At 43.6% G+C, this 21,583-nt stretch overlaps 1 protein-coding gene across 9 annotated transcripts in view; it reads left to right on the forward strand.

Annotated features, from left to right (window-relative positions):
- The window catches only part of EBF1 (EBF transcription factor 1), a 252,247-nt gene that overhangs the window by 17,687 nt on the left and 212,977 nt on the right, over window positions 1-21,583 (forward strand). For all 9 annotated transcript variants that reach the window (XM_072347977.1, XM_072347974.1, XM_072347975.1 and 6 more), the window contains exon 6: window positions 355-423. In XM_072347977.1, coding sequence (XP_072204078.1) covers window positions 355-423 — 69 coding nt within the window. The remainder of the gene's footprint in view (window positions 1-354; window positions 424-21,583) is intronic.

Genomic DNA, 21,583 nt, shown 5'->3' on the forward strand with positions numbered 1-21,583 from the left:
AATGTTAAAAGCTGTGTTCAGGGAAGGAAAAAAACACCTTGTTCTGTGTGCACACATAAATGGGCCAACTACTAAATCCTTTGGAAAAGAGACTACAAATAGGCTGTTTCGGATGATCCTTGAATTATTATTTGTGAAGGGGGCAAAACCCCTCTCTTTTTATATTTTCCATTGCTAACCAGCTGTGCAAGAAGTTAAACATAGTAATTAACCCATATGTGACCCACTGTATTTGACTGATTTGCAGGCAGGGACGGCGCGGTAACTCTAGCCGGCAATTTGAACCCGCCGTGTTCGTAATGATGATTTTACAGTGTAATGGTCGCACTAAATCCTTTCACTTTTGCTCTGCAGCCGCTGTTGTGACAAGAAAAGCTGTGGCAACAGAAATGAGACTCCATCAGATCCAGTGATAATTGACAGGTAAGGACTGCTATTGTTTCCTTCGATTTTCTTTCTGTTTTGTTTTTTTTTTTTCCTCCACTCATTATAATGAAACACCTGCCCTGTCTTGCTAATGGGGAAGAATTAGGAGTAGATGCGGATGAAATTTTGTTTTTGATACCAAATTAGTTGTGCTTTGCAACTGTGATCGCCGTGGCAGGGCCATATGGAGGCTAACGGAGCGACCTGCTCGTTGGAGGGCTCCCGTGCTTGCAGACTGATTCATGTGCATAAAGAGGAGATTTTTCTTTCTGACTTTCTGTGGCTCAATTCACATGCTGTGCCAGGGAAGCTTCAGGAATAAAATAATAATAGTTTGTGATTTATGAAATGTGGTTGGGTGCTTATAAATATTTAACTTTTATTTGAAAAATGTTTGAATCATTATCACTTTTAGCTACAGTAGTTCTGTTGGATGCAATCCATCTACATTTTAAGGTTTTTATTTATGCATAAAAACAGTTTAAAAAAAATAGATCTGCAAACTAAGGGTTTTTTCCCCTGTTATTTTCTTTCGTTGGAATACTATTTTGACTGTATTGTCAGTTGATTAATTCATTTTTGCCTGCCTTAATTATTGTGCTTTTAAACAGATCCATATTGCTAATCTGACATCACCGAGTAAATCACTGTAGTACAATGCATCTATTTTAGTTGCTGTGAGCCGTGGATAGTTTCTGTGCTTGCAAATTATGCAAAATGGCACCAAATAGTCATTTTTACATTTTAATCGTCAAAATTCCTTGTAGAAAGCCACGTGTAATAACCAGGTTATTATGCAGCATTACTCTATGAGAGTTAAATGGCCATGAAGTACTGAATCTGTCTGTCATCAGCTGGGGAAAGCAATACCGCTGCACTAATCTGTGCATGCAGGGACCCTGAAGGGAAGCTGTCTGTGCATATGGGAGCGAGTGTAGAGCGGTGTGCTTCTCCTAGCATTATTGTCTGAGCTCATGTTTGCTGTATTAGGTTCAAAGTACCTTCTGTGCCAGCGTGGGTGTTTGTTATAAAAGAAAAGGTGAAGGCGTTTTGTGTGCGGAGCGCCATGCGGGAGGGATGGGGATAGCAGAGCCTGGCCAGGCACTGTGCTTCTGCAGATTGTCAGATTTATAGTTCTTGCTTGAATTTGTTAAGAAAGTGCATATATTGGGAGCTTATGGCGGGTGTTTTGATTAGCTGTAATCAGTAATCCTGAGAATGTTTAAGTCTCAGAAGATATATCTACCTATTTTAACTAGGCGTATTTCCATCTTCCGCGAGCATTAAGTAGTACTGGGAAAGGGAGGGGGGGGGGGGGGGGGGAAACCCAGCGAAATCTGTGCAGAGATGTGTTTTATAAGCGCGCTGCTGAGTTGAACACTATAAACATGGTGTTAGAGCGGCATTTCGAGCGACATGAAAGCTACAAAATTCACATGAATTTTTCATTGTACGGGAAAGTGAGATGTTAAGATGCTAATGGCAGGTTTACGGAAATATTTTGTTTAACTATCTAGTATGCAAAACTGCTAGTTGCAAATCACTTTAAATTATGAAAGCCAGAGATGTTGTCTGCTGCTTGCTTAGAAAATGAGGGAAACTGTTACATGAAAACACAGATTTAACTTTGTAATGGTGATCAATTTATCACTATTTACATACGTTTATGCAAAAGGTACCAATTCTGAAGACTATATTTAAAACACAAGTTGAATGTAATTCAACTCAGCATCCAAACCTTACCTCCTCACTCGTACTACAACGCATTTGGCTTGTGAATGGGTTAAGCTTTTAAGTTCTTCACTTGGTTTTAAATTGTGACTTTGATACAGAAGGTTGATATGACTGTGGTTTGAATAACATTTGATTTTGACCTGTTCCTGTGGGTTGCAATGGTATAAGAAATTTGACTCAGCAGTACTGTAATTAGCCCTCCCTGTGTTTTTGAAACAGGATTGTGTTACCTGGATTGCATTAGTGTGGCTTCTATTGTCGCCGCTTTGCATCTGTCCCAGTAGGGTACTTAAAACCTTTTCTTGGCCGGGGCTAGTTCAAACAATTTAGGCCAAATAAGTACGTGCTTTATACAGTTAGTGGCTTTAGCAATGCTTCTTGTGACATTTATCCTATTCATTTTTTCCCCCTTTTGGTTTGGAAAGGATGAAACGAGCTATGTGGGGCCTTTTTACCTTAAAATGAGTCCGTTAAGCACTAAAGCGCCTGCACGAGTCAGCACATGTGTTTAGTTGTACTCTATTGTCACTTCTGCATGCACACAATTTTAAAGTATTATGTCAATTGATACGCTAAGCCATATTTAGCTATTTTTATTTGCCTGTGAGCTTACAGAACTCATTTGCCATTTGGGCTAAAACACTCCCACATGCCTTACAGTCTGATAAAGCCTCGCCTATGGATTTAATCTAACACTCACATCAAATCCTACCAGTCCACAGACTCTGACCTAACATAGAATTTAACGTAGAATCCATCTATGGGATTTTTGACGTATGTACTTACATGGAAATGCTATCCTCTTCTTCCATGCTGGAATACTGTTTTGGATTGATTAATTCTCTTTGATGAGGCTGGAGAAACTCGGGATAGAGAGGGCTCAGTCTTTGTGGTGGTTTTAGCTAACTTGGCAAAGAGGCTCTTTGTCAACTTCAAAGTTACATGTGTTGTGTCCTTTTTCAAATCCTAGATGTATATGAAAAGTAAATCGCACGTTTTTATTTAATCAAAACGCGGGATTTAAAAAATAATAATCCATCACTGCGTTTGAAACAGGATATGACTTTATCCTTTGTAAAACTGCTTTATAGTTTGCCCTATTATAGTATCAGCGGATATAGCGGTGAAAGGGACCTAAAGAAATTCATACTCATAGAGGGATCTCAATTTTCTCTGGAGAACAAAATAAATCTCTTCTGCTTATAGAGCAGTCATTTCAAGGAAGTTTCTTGGAAACCTGTGTGTTTCTGAATCATCTTAGCATAGCCTGTATATTTTATCACTAATCCGGTTACATGTGTTCAGATGAAGCTCTGATGAACAGGAACTCATTTTGAAAGGGATATTATTGTCACAGTACAAATGCACAATTCCTTCTACAAGTACAGTAGCAGGGCTGTATTGTAATCATACTTAAAGAAAACACAGAGCACTTCCTGTTATTAAATTAAATTCTAGATTGATTTAGCATTCAAATAGGAACTTGTATTTGAATTTAAAAGGTTTGCAATAAAATTCCTGTGAAGAAATTGAATAAATTGTAGTTTTATTACCACTCTGGATATCCCAGTGTCCTAACCTTTTTCCTTACAGTTATCTTAGTTCAATAAATAAAACCTCATTAGACTATTCCCATTTCAACGAGTTTATTAAATTTTACAGAAGTAATTAGCATAAGCTGTGCTAATTTTTCTGGAAGACTAATGAGAGAGCTTCCTAATTAGGTTTGCTTTGTAAGAATCAGAAAAGATGATAATGACAAAAGTCACACAGGGGAGAAAGTGGGGCTTTATAATATTCCTTGGTTCAGGAAAGAGGCTCTTCTCTCTCTGTACTGCTCCGAACTTTTAAACCCAATTTACCACTATGGGGGCCAATATTTAGTGGTGTTACCCATGCTTGTGGGGGATTCCTTGCCTTTTATGGCTGGATCCAGTAGACAGGAGTCCTATTGACTGATAAAATAGAAATAAGCACTGCAGCCCCAAATATAGTGGCAGAAAAGTCTCAGCATTGAGGATCATGCTTTGCCCACTGTCCTAAAGCCTGTACCGTGTGTAGGGACAAGGGGATGCTGCAAACTGCCCTTGTGGCAACTGCTGCTCATCCCACATTCTGCTTCTTCCTAATGTACATGAATAGACTTTAGCTGGTGACCTGAAATTAGCTTAGCTGATGTTTATTGGTATGGATGAGACCTACTTTAGGAACCTAACAACTGTCTTTCCCTTGGACAGATGCCCTCATGTCAGCATGTGGGATTAGAGGATATCCTGAGTTGAAAGGGACCCAAAAGTGTTACCGAGTCCAAACCCTGGATCCACACAGAACCTCCCAAAACTTGTGTCTGAGAGCACAGTCATTCATTCATCTCGAGCAGTTCAGGGCCATGCCCGCTGCCCTGTGCAACCTGTTCCATGCCCATTGCCCTCTGGTGAGGAACCTTTCCCTCACGCTCATCTGTCCCTCCCCTGACACAGCTCTGAGCCAATCCTTCCAGCACTGTTGCTGCCACAGAGAGCAGAGCTCAGAGCTGTCATCCACTCCATATGAGGAGCTGTAGGATGCCATAAGCTGCAGGCTGCTATGTGCTGACTAGGGGGTTGCGTGCCCCACAGTGACAGGATAAGGGGCTCTGGCCCTGCTCTAGCAAGGCACTGATGCTCTTCACATAACAGTCTGGGTGCTGTGCCTGAGGAATAAGTCTCCTCTGGCTTCGGAGGAGCAGCTGATACATTTGCAGCACTATCAGAACTCTTGACAGTGAAGCACAGGTGGGAACTTCTGGGCTGGAGGCTGTGATACCTTTGCAAGTTTATCATGTGTGTTTTAATGCATGGCCTGCTGCAAGCATTTGAAAGACCTGTGCAATTCAACACCTGCCATAAGGATGCTCAGCTGTGCTGCCTGCACTCCCCAGCACTTCGATGTGCTGTGGCTGCTGAGGGAGCCAGCTTTCCTGCAGATGGTTTTGAGATCTTTCAGATCTCAACCTGAAACATTTTATGTTTGTAGGCAGGATTTCACTGTGCAACAGCATGAAAAGAGGCGCGAATGAGTTTCAGGGTCTCCATTTTACCGCCTTACAAGTTGTTATGCAGTGGATCACATTTTATAGGCCTGATCATCTTTTCACCCTAAACAGGAGGCAGAAGGAAAAGTGACATGCTGGGCTGCATTGCCCTGACTGCGTCCTCCACACAAACACATTCATTGGGTGAATGTGTGGTGGTTAGTGTGTTGTGCAGCAGCTTTCCATGCCCAGTTGACCAGACTCTCTGTGGGGCAGGTGCTGCTGTCCTGCTCCCACTGCTTGGAATGAGGTTGCAGGAATATTGGGGTCACATCCCACCTTTGTCCTCTATCTGTGCTGGTAAACCCCTTGGGTCCCTCCGTAGGGTGATAGGATGGGCAGAAGTTGGCCTCCAGCGTTTCCCTCAGTGCCTGGAGCTTGTGAAGCCATGCATTGCTGAGAGGGGAGGGTCACCAACAAACATCCTCTAGGATTTAGTTGTGATTGATGCATCTGAAAAGCATTACCCTAAACATTAACCACATGACTTAGGCAGCCATAGGCACTTTGAGCTTCCGTGAGATAAATGGGAGACTGATCTGTAGATGCTTCTCACGCAGGGAATCAGAATGAAATGCTCACCCCTCTATAAGGGCTCCTAACGCGTTTGGTGTCCGTCCGCTTCCTAGTGAGGGAACAGCAGAGCTAGGGATAACTTTACAAGGGTGCTTGCAAAAAACTCTTGGTTTCAGTCTGTGTGTGTTGGCACATACCTCTGCTGCTCCAAAATTCATTTATTTTGCTCTTGGGGTTAAGTGAACTTGGCCAGGGTCAAACCGGCTCCCACTTATTGTTCGCTTGATTTCTCCTCCCCACTCCAAGTATTAGAATTTTTATATAATTTGAAATCTATTATGCAAAACCTTAATTTGTTCTCAGCTCCATTTCGGGAGGTTTGTGAATTTCTCAGAAAACCTGTTCCGAGTTTTCAGTTTGTTATAAAACCCCAAAGCAGGCAAGTTTTATGTGGTTTTGAGTTTCACTGCAAACATTTCACACTATTCTAATAGTTGCTTGCTTCTCTCTGTGATGCCTTTTGAGTCTGCAGTCAGTGTTCTGGGCTTTATTTCGCAGTGATCTTCTGCCTGATTATTACTGTTTAATATCACGGCAGAGGCTTCTATTGCCCGCTGCCATCTCCAGGCAGGTAGATGAGCCTGTGTCTGAAGTAGCTCTTATGATGCAGCTTAAATATTCAATTTGAGATTTTTCTGTGGGCAACTAAAATACTTAGGCTTGCGTTGAACTTCAGAGGATCAGGGAGGCTGACGATCAAATCAATTCCATTGCTTTTGGTGTGTGACTCTCACCTTTAGTTCTCACCCCACAGCCCAGAGAAGTGACCTAAATGCCTGTGGGATATTCTGCACTTGCTGCCCTATCCCATCAGGGGTAGGTTCTCTGTTTATCAAGAGCAGGGATCTTTTTGGAGAGGAAATATAGGATTTTTTTCATATGCATGCACACACTGTTTCAGGTGTGGATGAATTTGCTGTCCCTTCTCAACACCTGATATATTTCTGCATTTGTTGTTGCATCGGCGACTCACATGTGATTAACTGAATAAAAGCAACAGGAGAAGGTATTTGCAAAGCTCATCCTCAGTTTTAATGAAGATTAGCTTAAGTTGTTCTGGATGTGAAATACGTATCTGACATCTATTGTGCTGTTTACTGGGGAGAACCAAACCCAGGCTCTGTTCCCCCAAAGTTTAGGCGCATCAGAAGCTTTTTTTCCTGTGAGCAGTCAGATGTTTTTGCATCCCTAGCCACTGAAATGTATTCTTACAAGTAATTGACCACATCTACCAAAATAACGACCCCAAATTCTAATTCACTTCTGCTGCTGGAAGTAAATAATTTAATACATCAGCTAACTAATAAAGCTAAAAGAGAGGAAGAAATAATCAGGGTTGCTGTGTAAATCGTGACTCAGATAACTTTCTAGAAATGGATTCATGCTGTCCTCAGAGAGCAGCCAGTCCCTGTAGCAGCAATGGTAAATACTGGTATAAATTCTCTCTTTCCCTGTAGCATCGTGTTGTTGTTTTTTTTTTTGTAACATTTCTGGAAAAGTACAGAAAAAAAATCATACAAAGTTCCCAGTGTGTCCCATTAGCGACTTTGCAAAGGTAGTTTGTGATCAGAATATGTTGCTGTATCAAGTGAGTGTTTACCTGTTGTTTTTTTTTTGCTAAGGACGGTATTTTGGAGGTTCCTAAAGCAGAACGAATAATTTTCTGCCCACTTTTTAAAAATAGCGTTTGGAAGGAAGGGACGTGAAAACAAGTTTTCATGGTGCTGTTAATGTGTGATTTGTATGAAAATAGTTATTAAAAGGCTTTATTACAAGTCACTGAAATTACATACCGGACAGTAGTAAGGTGACCCAGATATAGAGCCTTTCAGTGCAGCCATTGAAGCACTATGAACAGTGTTGTTTTGTCTTTAGTTTCTTGCTGCCTCTAAAGGTGTAGGCAGATGAAGATAACTTTAAAAAGGCCTATTTCTCCAATTACAAGCTTTTGTCCAAGAGAAGAAGTAAGATTATTATTTATTTTTTTCCAGACTCACAGCATTCTCTCTAACAAATTCCCTTAGTCTGACAAGAAGCCGAGCTTGGCAGCGGGCTGGGCTTGTTGCTTGCAGCTCCCATTGGAGCTGCCTGGTGCTCTGCATGGCTGTGGGATGGCTCAGGGGAGCGGTAGGGAGGGTGACTGTGCTGGTGTATTTTGGGATCTGGTTTTACTGTGTGGTGTGGGGGCAGCCCCCAGCAGGAGCCTGGCTGGGTTTGGTCCAGCTTTGTGCCGACGCAGTGATGTCCAAAGTGGCATTCCTCAACTACTGCATCTTGCTAACCGGCTGAGGCACAATAGTTCTGTAATGTAATATAAAAAGTAATGGTGTTAGCTAACACATCCTTAATAAGATATTGTCCGCTGCTCTGCCATATGCTCCAGAGGAGGCTTTCCCTCTGTGGGGCTTTTGAGTTCTCTCAATAAGATTATTTCAAATACTCTAATCCTGAATCATTGACATGAATACAAAAGCCTAGTGACATCTAATAGATGCCTCTTAGCTTTGCTTTTCCTCTTGTTCCTTTCCTTTTTCTTCTCTTTTTACCTGACAAAAAGCTTACAGACACTTGGGCTCTGTCTCTCAGTACCAGCATGTGGGTCCCCTCGTGAAATATAAAGGAGGAAAAAGGGCTGACATAGGGCTGATAAGCCACAGAGCAAAGGACCATAGATTAAAAGTAAATGCCAGTAAATCCTACCCCGTACACTCAGTTATTCTTTTATTGTTTTCTTTAACTCTTTCAGTGCCATGCCGGGCCAGAAAGAGATGAAAAATGGGGTTTAAAAAAAAAAAGGTGATGCTGCAATGCCATAGTGCCATAAGGTCCGAAAGCCTGATGTATGCTGAGGTGTTCATGGCTCTCCTTTCACCTTGACTTTCTCACTGGAATAGCAGACTGTTTCAGCTAATTGCATCATTTGATGTTTATATAATTTTTTGAAGATTAACTTATATATATATATATATATAAAGACAGGCAGAAAGTGACATGACTGTGATCTAGGAAATTCTTAATGCTATATAAAGAAGATGTTAGGAAGAACTAGTATCCCACCGTGAGTGTCTGGGAGTAGAAATGGATTTCCCTCTTGTCAGTGCTGTCTCAACAGCTGCCAGACACAGAATATCATTTTCTGTTCCTCTTTTTTTTTTGCACTTTGCCAAACTGTTCATCGATCGCCTGCAGAATCTGCCTGTAGAAGTTCTTGGAACAGAACACGGTTGGTTAAAAGGAAAACGCATTCAAAATGTAATCATTTTCCATAATTTTCTCCAAGACTTTTCAGCTTCTCAGGCTTTCCTGACCAGGATAACCATCCACTTCCACCCAGTTGAGTCAGGTCTTCTCTGTAATCTTCCTGAATACAATCTTTCAGTTGGATTTTTTGGCATCTGCATCACTACATAACCATTGGCTGCCTTCCCAGATGTTAAGTCACTTTGATAAGTGGATGTTAAAAACCACTTTACCTAGCTCTGATTTTGTAGAAGGGTGACACGAGGAGAGGAAAAATGTATTCTGTATTCATTATAAAGTTCTTTGCTCTAAAAGAAGAAGAAAATTAGCCACACTCAGAGCTATTAAGACCTGATGTTAGCATCTCCCCCAGCCCACTCCGTGTGCCTCTGCATTGCTTGCGTGGTCCTGCATGAGCCGAGATGTGGCTGCAAACACATGCCTGCCCTGGAATTTGTTTCTGAGGCCAGGGCTGCACAGTGGTGTCCCGAGAGGTGGTCGGTGCCCTAAGGGGCTGAGCAGGCAAAGCGTAGTGAGCTCAGTAATAGCTCTGACATTCTGAAAAACAGAATAATAGAACGTACCGTGGTGTAAGAGGAAATCTCTTTGTTAAAGCCCATTATGTGTACACAAATTGTTGTCTGTTGTATCCTGCATGACAGGAGAGAGGAACTTCTCTTTTGTTTTCCAACGGGTTGCCCCGCTGTGACAATGGTAACTTAATTTGTCAGAAATTACAAGAACATTAATACATCATGCCCTAATGCGTCATTAGTGCATTAATACTTTCCAAGCCATCGGAGTTTTTCTAATAAATGCCTTCAAAGTTGGCTGGGCATTCATAAATTTGAGTTTTCAGTATGATAATTGTAATTGAGACACCTATTTTCCCTGATTAATTCTTGCAGTTGCTACATAACAGTCAGCCTTGTTGACACTCGCAGCCACCCGCACTTGAAAGAATAACACGCTCTTCGTTAATATTTGCGTTGTCGTAAAGTGGCGCGATTTAAAAGGAAAAAAAAAAATAATAATACAAAAAAGAAAAAGAAAAAAGGGAGACTGTTCTTGGGGAAACAAAAGAGAATTTTGGGAATGCTTTTTGCCATGGAAACACAGTTATCGCTCATTAATCTGTCACGTACAGAACAAGTTCCAGACTACAACACACTTGAGCGAGGCGGCAGTCCCGGGGGTTCGTCTCCCTGCCTCTGCTACCTTTTACCTGCCGGCAGCACTACAGGAGTTAAGGGCTGCAGCCCCTTCCCCAAATCCCATCAAGTGTCTGGTTGGCTCCCAAAGAGTGGGGACCCCCCCCTTTTGTTCCTGGCTGTGTGGCCTCACAGCTCCCTGGGCACACGCAGCGATGGGGACCTGACCCCGGGGTGCCGCTGCTTTCTGCTTTCAGCAGCGGGTGGCTCCAGGAGGAAGGAAGTTTTTCCCTTCATTTCCAAGATAAGGTGTCATTCATGAGAGCAGCGTGCTGAACTAATCAGGTTAATTGAGAGGCCCTGAATAGCTCTCATTGAGCGGATCCCTCCTTCCTGCTCAAGGCAGATAGTGCAGACAGAGAGATTACAAGTGCTTTAAACTCTGGCTCACCATCTCTGAATTTCACACCCATTTCAGGGCAACGGGGGTCAGAGCAGACGTGTGACACAGGGGTTGTACAATTTAGCTGTGCTGGAAGCAAGGTTTATTATCATTATTTTTTTTTTTATCATCATCATGGTGATTATTTTTTTAGCACAGCCAAATCCTCCGATCTGAGCAGCTTTCCTGATGTCAGTGACGTCCTTCTGATTTATACAGGCCGTGCAGGTACAAATCGCTCCAGTGTTTTTGGAAAGATGGAGAGGACTGACCCAGCAAGCACTGCTGGCTCTGGATTGATCTGCTCTTGAGTGTTGTTAATATTAAAATTACTTCAGACCTAACTCATGGCAGGGCTGCAGGAAACATTAATTTTAAAAAGATGTTTTCAGTGTTTGAAGCAGATAGCAGTTGGTTTTATTGCTTTTATGGTATCGTTTCCCTTTAAACCTTTCTAATCGAAGTGGCTCGACATAATTTTATTCAAGTTTACCAGAATGCTCAAGCATTTCCCTCTGGATGCTCTTGCCAAATTAGGAACATCCAGGCTCCAAACCTCTCTGTAATCTCCCTACTCATTGCAGTCTATTACATTTTCTTTGCAAATATCGTAACCATTAGAATGCAAGAGAGAGAATTTCCAGGAAAATAAATTCTCCCAAAGCAATGCCCTCCGCCCCATCTTCCAAGCCAAACTGTGCTTGGCTCAATTTGAGCATGAGCTTCGGTGTCCCCATTGCCCCCTCCCCATGGCTGCTTTTCTTTGGAAGTTTCAGGAATGACTTTAATTATCTCCACAATCAAATTCTCACCACTGTCCCTGTGAAAGCGTGTAGTCATGGATTGCTGGGATTATTTTCTTTAGCACTTGGGGATAGAGAAACTGGTTGTTTCCAAATGAGAACCAGCTGGGTTCTCATCGCTGGCGTTTGGAGGAGCTGCTCTGCTCACCCACCCGATGCTGCACACAGAACCCAGCCCCCAGATAGCTGCTGTCGGCTTTGCCACATGTTCTTATGCAATATCGGGGCTGATTGTGTTTATGGCATTAATATGTTTCTTCAGGGGGGAGCTGAGGCTGGAGCTGGCATTAACTCCTTGCAAAACCTGGGGCAGGCAGAGGTGCCTGAGCTGCCCTGGGTGTTCCAGGGCTCCACCTGCCTAAAGCACAGAAAGTAAAATTCATCCCCCAGATGAATTTTGTGAGATGTGTTCTGCAGGTGACAGGTGAGCAAGCAAGAGACAGCAGAGGGAACTTTTCTTATCTAACATTTTGTTGCTGTCAGGGTGATGTTCCTCCCCTCTTTCAGCTTGGAGAAAGAAGTTATTTGTCATACCTTATTAATCTGTTTTAGTGCCAAACTCAATTTGAAATTAGGACCATGCGTCTTGTCAGAAGTTACGTGACCTCTGATTTCAGCTGAGCATTCTGTCAGGGGTAAAGGTGCAGAAATCTTTTTCTCGTGAGGATGTAAAATGGGAGATACTTCATTGGATTTAAGGCAGCTGCCTCAGATTTTTGTTTTTCAGGAGGGAGAAGCGTTCATTATTTGGAACAGAAAATTTTCTGTTTATGGTTTATCTGCATATTGAAAATCCATATGAAAAACAGATATATCTGTAAAGTTTCTGCTTTCAGTGGTGCCCTCATGCTGGCGCACACAGCCCGTGCTTTGCTGCAAACTGCTGCTGTGGTGCTTTACATGTGCAGTTGTGCGACTTCTTAATGTCTGCAATGAATGAGCGACTCCATCAGCAGCTCAGGTTAGGAGTCCAGAAAAGAAATCTTCCAGCTCCTTTATTCTTAAGAAAAAGATAAAGTTTGTAGGAAAGCAAATGAGAGATTGCTCAGCTTTGGACAGATGGTTGTATACGATTTGATTCCTGTCATACCGGAGGTGCAATGACTTTGACTCTGGTAATATCCCTTTTAGCACAACCAGATTATTTCTGTGTAAGCCGAAAGCAGCGGGCTCTGATGGTGTTCAGCTCACGGCACAGCAGCACTGCGTCGTTTGGGAGTTTGGGGCTGAAACAAACATTCTGCAGCCGCCGTGAACCTGACGCTCTGTCGGTTTCCAGTTGTGCACTTTTCCTTCTGCCGATGCATTCATTTGGCGTTTCAGCTTGTTGTCTTACAGTACGCACACACATACGCACTGTGTTCTGCTATTATTATTATTTTCATTTCATCTGGCTTTTCCATTTTTTTTTTTTTCTTTCGACAAATAACTGCTGCATTTCCACTCATTCAAATTTGGGCCGAATTTTACTTCCTGTTTCAAAGGTCAAGGAAAGCTGACCTCAACAGCAGTGTTGAGGCTGCTGAATTATTCATATCATTGACTTTGTGTCAGCTTCCACATTTGTGCAGAGGGATGTTTTATTCATTTATCTCATTTAGGGACCTGCTCTGCACCTGTTTCTACCATTAAGTACCCTGTAATTTGCATTTGATGCTAATTTAGTTTCATATCAGCCTGGTCCCCCCTTGTTAATTTAATTTTCTAAGACCCTTTTCATTACAGTAGAAATGTTTCCCTCTTTAAAGCAAACATCTATACAAGTAATTGTATAAACTGCCTTTTAAATAATATCTTTTAGAAGATTCCATCGTTTAATTCCTTAATTCCTATAATTAGCCACGGTTTGATTAATGTTTCAAAGGGTTAAATTAAAATGCAGAATTACCCAAATGCATACTTGAATAATTTTCTCTCTTCTGATAACTGTTTCTGCATTGCTGCCTTTATTCTCCTCGTGATTCTGGGTATTATGTGTACTAACAAGCGCTAATTTTCCCACGTAGTGATTTTTATTCTGCTAACCAGTTGCTGTTGTTTAAAATGGAATTGTCGGAAACTCTGTATTGCAGTGAGGTGCTTCGTTTGCCTTCTGAGAGTTGCTGTGCTGGAGGAGCTGCTCTGGGTTGCCTTCCAGATTGTGAGAAACTTGTAGAGATCCTTTATTTTGTCAACAAGCATCACTGATGACTGTGCTCTCACACACAGCACCATCAGCTCTGCTCGCTCCAGAGAATCATTTGGAAACGTTTAAAGCCACCATAGATTTGCTTCTGGAGGTGGAGATTTACATATGCTGTGATCCCGCAAGGCAAAATGTTATAGAAGTGCCACCGCAGAGTGCATTTATGCATCCACAGTGCACTGGGGTAAATATATGGCCTGAGGGCCTATGGGGGAGAACCCGTGTCCCTTTGGGGAGAACCTCTGTCCCATCACTGCCTGCAGGTTTGTTTAAAGATAACCCTGGGGAACAGCAGCTGTGGCTCAGCACAGAAGCATCTCAGCATTAACCACTGTTCTGCCCACTGAAAGGTGACAGCTTTGCTCCTCTGAGTCCCTCCGGAGGTCATTGTGAGTTCGGGAAGAGGTGTCTGCAAGTTTGGGCTGAAAAGAGGCTTGTTTGTACTTGTATTTTGGCTTAAGCATAGGAGACTCCAGCTGCAAGCAGGGTGTGGCCTGGGGGGGATACAGAGCTGGGGTTCGTTGTGGGTACCCGAAGGATGGCTGGTATTGCTCAGCAGTGAGCCTGAGACTCAGGCTCCAGTGCTGCTGTAGTGTGAAGGTTGCAAATCCAAACTAGGAGGTGAAACAGAACCTCTGGTTCTGCCTTGCTTCTGGGATGTTTTGCCTTGCCTCTGGTTGCAAATGTGCCTTGTGGGCTCTTTGCTGGCAGAACCTCTCAGTGCTGCTTCCAGCGGCCACAGAAGTGGATGGTTTGGGGGCACAGCTCTGCGCACTGCAGGTTTAAGGTCTGGTACATCGGGCATGAAACTGAGTGTCCTGAACCACTGCTTCTCTGAGCAGCCCCAAAATTCAGGCACTGGTCATTGCTCCCCCCACCCCCTTTTTTTTATATCATATACCCACAGTAAAGACCTTAGCACCAGGCATTTCCTGAGTATTAATGACCAGCTGGGGTTAATGGCCCTTGCTTGTGCCTTCAGTCATCAGCTCCTCCCGACTGGTCATTAATTCCTAGGAAAAGCCCTCTGTGGAGGTCATTATTGCTTAATTATCTCCATACACTTTAATGCCAGTTTTGACAATGTACAGTCTCATACTTTGAGTTATAGGTACTTTATAATTCATTAAATAGCTTATCATTAAAACTGCAGATGATCTTGATTATTATTTATTAATGTTTTCCCTTTGATTTTCTTTTTTTATTTTTTTTTTTAAATCTGATGCTCCCATGCTTTAGTAAAGAGGGGACAAAGGTAGATGTGGTGTGGCTGTGATGCTGAGAGCTGTAGTGGCTGTCCTGGTCTGGGGGGGGGATCTCCCAGGCACCAAGACCTTGGCCCTGAGCATCTGTGCGTGATGGAAGGCTCGGGGCTTATCTTGCTCAGTTCTTGAGGGCCAGCAGAAAGAGCTGAGAGAGCAGTAGGATGGCTGCCGTGCTGTGTTGCAAAGGCCAGACTTCCCTATGCTTATCTTGTGCTGTGAAAGCACTGTCAGGATCCACCACACATATTTGGTTGTTCTTTTCTCCTCGCCCTGGACCCAACATAGGCTTGGGGGCTGTCTTGGTGAGCTGCACATGTATTGTGGACTCTTGGTATTCATGGTTTGTCTTTTTCTACAACAGCATCAGGTTGTCAGAGTGTTTTAGAGCACATAGGTGTCAGGCTGTTGGAGTGTTTTAGAGCACTTAGGTGGCAAGGAAAATAAATGGGACTGGCTTAGGCCAGGTAAAGGGACTTCCATGTGTACTTTTTAATAAGAAAGTGCATTTCTTCCTTTTTGTCTCCTCAACTCAAGTGTCCCTCCATGTGGCATGGCTGCTTTCCTTCCTGCAGCCACTTCTGGCTTTCAGCTGCAAGACCAGAGCCCCGGGGCACTGCCACTGGGCCTGCACTGGGCAGGGACCTGCATGCAGCAGAGCCATGCCTGGTTCTCACCGCTCCTGTTCTGTGCTGCAGGCTGTGGCTGAGCAGCCATAAGGAGATGGCCTGAGGAGCTTGGATGTGTTCTGTTGCCCTCACTGGGATAACACCAACTCTGGGTGGACATTTCTGATTATTTTACACAATCCTCCCACCCTTCATCTAGTTCTCCCTTATTTTTTCTTATTTCTTTTTTCCCCAGTCTTTACAAGTGTAATGCTGATCTTTGTGTTGGCTGTGCCTCTGAGGTCTCAGTATCCTGCCTGACACTATGTGTTGGCACCATGAATGTTGCCTCTGTGCTGGGGGCTTAGGGGCAGTGGTACTGCCCTGTGCAGCAGCACTCCATTAGCCAGAAAGCTTGTGGGTGTGTTTGCTCCCTGTATGCAGGTGCCACTTGGGTTGCTCTCTGGCAGCATCAAGTTGTTTAGGCAATAATAATGACGATTTGGAGCCATTTTCTCTGTTACCTGCATCAGTTGGTTTTGTGTTTGCTGGAGGAAAAGTTGTGTGTGGATGTGAAAATAGTGGCTTCATTGAGCTGTGCCATCGCCGTCAGTGGAGGCCAACGTTTTGCCCACCGTGTTTGCTTTCCTACCTCTGCTCTGCGTGTGTTTACAAAACCTCCTTCTGAACTGCTATAAACTGTGCGAGCAATCTGCCTCCCAGCCACAGCCTGCTCCAAAAACCGGTCCGTTTTGATTAAAATCATCGTGTCATTTAAAAGCAAGGAAGCAAACAAACCCAAAGCTTTCGCAAAGTCCGAAAGCAGCATGTTGCTGCTGGGAGAAAAAGAAAATAGAACAAAAATCAACGGCTCTCCTGTTACCTCTGCAAGGGAAGCCCAACGGCTTGAGGCTGATGGAGAGCTGCATGTTAGGAGGAGAAAAAGCACAGAGGGCAAAAGGGAGCAACGGGAGTTATTTATTTATTTAAGAGCCTACAGGATTTATGGCAGAACTAATTTGGGAACGCGCTCTATTCTAAATTCCCGCTGTGTGCAAAAAGCCATCGGTGCGCAAAGCAGAGGCAGCGGGTGAGGATTTTAAGGAGAAGGGCAGCAGCCCCGGGAACGTACTGCCAGTTTTTTCCCTTCTCCCTTCTCAGTAGTGGCATTGTAGGTAGCCATGAATTAGGGCTCAGATCGGTGTCTCCTCGCCATAAATCCCGGTGGCGGTGCTGTGCTTACCGCGGGCCGAGGGGCAGCGCAGCGTGTTGTTGTCAGCGACACGGAGCAGAGCTCCTCCTGAACGGAAAAGCGCTGGCTCCAGATTGTCGCCAGGGAAAGCAGAAACAGAAGTGGTGCGTGTGGTGAGAGCCGGCCGTGCTGCAGCCGCAATGCGCTCGCTGCTGCCGGGGCTCCTGTGCATGGGATTCATCACCTCTTCTGATACCTTCTGTTTATTTCTCTTTCTTTCTTTCTTCCTCTTTTCTCTTTTCTTTATTTCTTCTTCCCTCTTTATCTTTTCACGCTTTTTCCTCTTCTTTTTCCTCTTTCCTCTCTTTTTCTTCTCTTAATCTCCTAACACTTCCCTCTCCCCCTTCCTTTTCCCCCTTCCTTTTCCCCCTTCCTTTTCCCCCTTCCTTTTCCCCCTTCCTTTTCCCCCTTCCTTTTCCCCCTTCCTTTTCCCCCTTCCTTTTCCCCCTTCCTTTTCCCCCTTCCTTTTCCCCCTTCCTTTTCCCCCTTCCTTTTCCCCTTCCTTTTTCCCCTTCCTTTTTCCCCTTCCTTTTTCCCCTTCCTTTTTCCCCTTCCTTTTCCCCCTTCCTTTTTCCCCTTCCTTTTTCCCCTTCCTTTTTCCCCTTCCTTTTTCCCCTTCCTTTTTCCCCTTCCTTTTTCCCCTTCCTTTTTCCCCTTCCTTTTTCCCCTTCCTTTTTCCCCTTCCTTTTTCCCCTTCCTTTTTCCCCTTCCTTTTTCCCCTTCCTTTTCCCCCTTCCTTTTTCCCCCTTCCCTTTTCCCCCTTCTTTTCCTTCTCTCTTCCGTCTCTCTTCTCTATTTCTCTCTTTTTTTTCTTTTCTTTTCTCCTCCCTCTTTTCTAATTGTTCCCATGCTAAAAGCCAAAAACAGAATAAGAAATGCTGCTTTAGCACTGTGGTTTATGGCATTCTTCAGGGGTGTTTTCTTCTGCACAGTATGTTCTGTATCTTCCTCTTGGATCATCATCTCTGCAGAAGAGAAAACACTCCTGTTCCGTTAAGAGCTGAGAAGCATGGAAAAATGCTATGTATAAAGAATGCATAACACTTTTCCCCTTTCTCAACATCCATATAATTACTGTTAATCCAAACCCGAAAGTCTCAGGGTTAGAGATCGCTAAAGTTACATTTCACAAGACAAACACTGAACTCAGTGCTTAAAAAAAAACTGGTGACCAATTATGTGTCATACACTGTAAAACCAGGCACGGTATTTTGCTAGGAAAAAGCAGAGGCATTCAGGTCTGTTACCATATGGAATATAAAATTAGCTTTATTTACATTTATTTCTTTCCCCCTGCTTTGCGGAGAGCAAAGTGAGCTATTAAAACTCTTGATATGTTTGTTTTTCAAAAAGAATAAATAGCGTGAATAAAGAAAACATCAGGGGGGAATTGATGCAATGTACAGTGACGATGTTGCCTGTTTTATTTTGTATTTTTTAAGTCTTAATTTCAGGGTGGGAGCAGTGGAGCTGTGTTGGATGGGAAGTGTATTCAGGCAATGAAAGGCTACATTTGAATGCAGCTTTTTTTGTTTACATTTTCAGCAAAACCAAGATGACACAGCTGGGCATGTTCAAAGTGAAATAAAAATAGGAATGAATAAATAAATAGTAGGGAAGAATAGTAGTAAATAAAAACGAAATACAGTGAGAGGCATGCTGAGCCCTGCGGAAGGCACCCTTTGCTGGGCAGGGCAGTGCTGGGGATGGGGACAGCTGGGCTGGGAAGGCTGGGATGGGCAGCAGCACAGTGTCACGTCCTCTGTGCTGCCTCATCCTCCTGCACTGCACCCCATGAGCTTCATTTCCACTTGGGCAGGTAGCTCTGTGTTGCTGAGAGTGGGATGTTTTCTTGCGTGTTTTGGGTGTAACTTTGAGTTGACAAGGAGAAATTTTGGTTAAAATTCTACCTTTTGTGTTGGCCTGAGGAAGGTTTTTTTTTCCTCCAGAGGAGGATGTGGCTTGGGTGAATGTCTGTGAGGGAGCTTTGCTGCTCCCAACACACCTGTAACCCTTTGGGCACTGTCCATCCCAGCGCAGATGGAGGAGAGCCGGGGATGCTGGGAGGCCTGGCAGCAGCAGGCAGACAAAGATAGATAGCAATTAGGATCTAGAAGCAGACTGAGAGATAAGGAGTCACTGAAGATTTACTGGATGTATATGGACAGCAAGAAAGAACGAGTACATTGGGAGCAGAGAGGGAGGTGTGTATGCACAGTAAATCTCCAGCAATGCCGTATCTCTGGCTGCTGCAGCATTCTAATTGCTATCTCCTCGGCTGCCGTTTTCTGGCCCCCAGCCTCTTTCTCTTCCTGTCCCTTCCTACCTACGCCACCACCTTGGCAAGCCAGGATTAGTCTTATGGCTTATTATGGAAGTGTGCTGGAGCGCAGAGGTTTTCCTGTGTCTGCTGTGATTTGTGCTCAGTTTTCTGAGGGCTTCAAGTGAACCCTGGGGGTCAGAGTGGAGCTGGAAATGCTGTGGGTTTGCTTCTCACATGGAGTTTGGGGCACAGCTGGGTCACCCTCACTGCTGAACTGCTTGTGGTGCTTTTCTCGCCAATGAGGAGAGTCTTGTGCATCAGTGTACCTGGAACTGGGCAATTACTAATGTAATGGGGGAATTTGAGAGGTGTTTCTCACCATCACCCTGGGGATTAAGGGCAGCCCCAAGCTACAGCTCACAGTCTGTACAATAGCAATGATCTCACTACTCTTAAACTGGCTTTGGGAATCCTCTTTACCCAGGAGCAATCTAGAAACATCTGAGGCTTTGGAAAAAACTTTCCTCTCCTTGTCAACCTGCGTAGCTATGTAATATCAGGCAGGATTTTTCTCGGGTCAAATTCTATTTGCTTTTCTCAATGTGAGTAGCCCCAAGGATCTCTCACGAGCAGGATTTACCTCTTTAGGTCGGGAGGACAGCTGTATCTGTAGCACTGCAGTGAACCTTGTGTGGTTAAAGTTGTAATGGTTTATTTCTCCTGTCAGACAGGAATAAATGCCTCTTTGGAGTATCTTATTCTTCCACACATCTTGGAGATCATTTCTTGATTTGTTCAAACTCACATTCGTATACAAGCAATGCTTAATTACAATAGCTTCATATCAAGTAAATATTTTCTTAAATGCATAATTGATTGTGTAGGGAAGGAAGAGCTGTGGGAATGGAAAGCATACATCATTTCATTATTAATGGCAATGTCTAAATAAAATGCAGACCTTGACATATTTAATGGATGGCTGAGTCCATTCTGCTTTAAAATACAAACTGTTGTGTTTTTTTGTTTTGTTTTATTTTAAAGGTGCCTGCATAATTTCAGCCAGCTTAGGTTGAATTTGATATTTCTATAAGTGTGCTTGAGTGGATTTAAGTTTGTAGATCCTAATGTAGGTTGTCTCAGAGCAAACCAGTAGGGAAATAGTGTTGGCATAGAGTTGAAAATTAATATTCTCTTAAAGAGACCTTTTTTCCCCCCCAAAATAAATTAATTTGGAGATTTTCTTAAAAGCTTCATAGCACCTAATAAAGTTTTTTCACATTTATTTGTACTATATAGAAAAGTGAAACCAGGGGAGCTTTGCAGCTTTACACTGTGGCCATGGTCTGTGGCTCAACCAAAGAACAAATCCTGCTGCTTGTCCTTTTATTAGCTGTGAGCACTGATGAGTGATGCTGGTGTTCAAATGCTGGAGAAATGGTCTTGGATGGATGGAGGTGGGATAGGTGTGAGGAGGTACAAACTCTGGGCTCCCATTTGGCAGGCTGCATCAGGGTGGCACATGAAGCTCCTTGCAGTGAAGCTTCCAGACCTTCTCTTGACACCTTGAAAAACAAGAGGAATCTGTTGTATTATCTGTTGTGTGAATCCAGTTAACGCCCACGTGTTCCCATGATGCGTGCAGGCGCCAGACCTGGCATGGGCTACTTTTCTTCTGGCAGGATGGCTCAGTCTGTACAACAGCAGTGCCAGGACAGGAAGGGATCCATGTCTGGGTAATGCAAGGGATGCAGAGCATCCTCACAGGGGACCACTGCCGCTTATTCAGGTGGCACTGCCTGTGGTTCCCATCAGCGGTGGTGGGAAGGGTGAAAGAGAAGAGCAGGGTGATCACAGCAGGATGGTGAAGCGCGATGGTCTGGAGTAGAGTGGCTGCTCTTAAGCATCTTGGCAGCTCAGGACACGTGCTACAGCTGGTGCTTGCAAAAGGAGGTCAGGGTTTTCTTCCTTAGTGTTTGGCAGAGCTGTTGCCTTCCAATCCAGCACAGACTGTGGAGGCCTTTAGATGTGAGCTGCAGAGAACTTCTGCTCTTCTCATCTCAAGATCTTTAAAATATTGCAAATAGTTCATTTGTTTTAAAGCTTTAAACTCAAGCCTTTGATGTTGATTTAGGAAGTTCAATAATAAAGCTAAGTGTTCTCCAAACGAGAGCTTTTGTCAGAAAACCTTGCTTTACAATGAAAAGAAGGAAAACATAAATAAATGGTACTCAAATATTTATAAAGGCATTCAGCAGATCAAAATGCTTCATTTTGCCTTTATGTTGTTACTTCGTGTCACCCCGTCTGGGGCTATTTTTTGTTTAAACCATGCAATGCACAACGTATTTTGTTTCTTATGTCATTAATTTGCAGTGTTTTATCGAGTCCTTTCTCACAGGGACATCAATAGGGCATTCAGGGGATACGTATGGAAATGGATGAGTGTTATTGGTTTGGCTGTCAGCTTTGCTCCTGGCTGCTACAGATGGTGGGGGTGAGCTCAAAGGAGGAGATAGGAGGCTGCTCCGATGATAGTATCAATTATCCACAGGCTGATTGAGCCTTGCG

Source organism: Excalfactoria chinensis, chromosome 13 (genome assembly GCF_039878825.1).
Source record: "Excalfactoria chinensis isolate bCotChi1 chromosome 13, bCotChi1.hap2, whole genome shotgun sequence".
NCBI lineage: Eukaryota > Metazoa > Chordata > Aves > Galliformes > Phasianidae > Excalfactoria > Excalfactoria chinensis.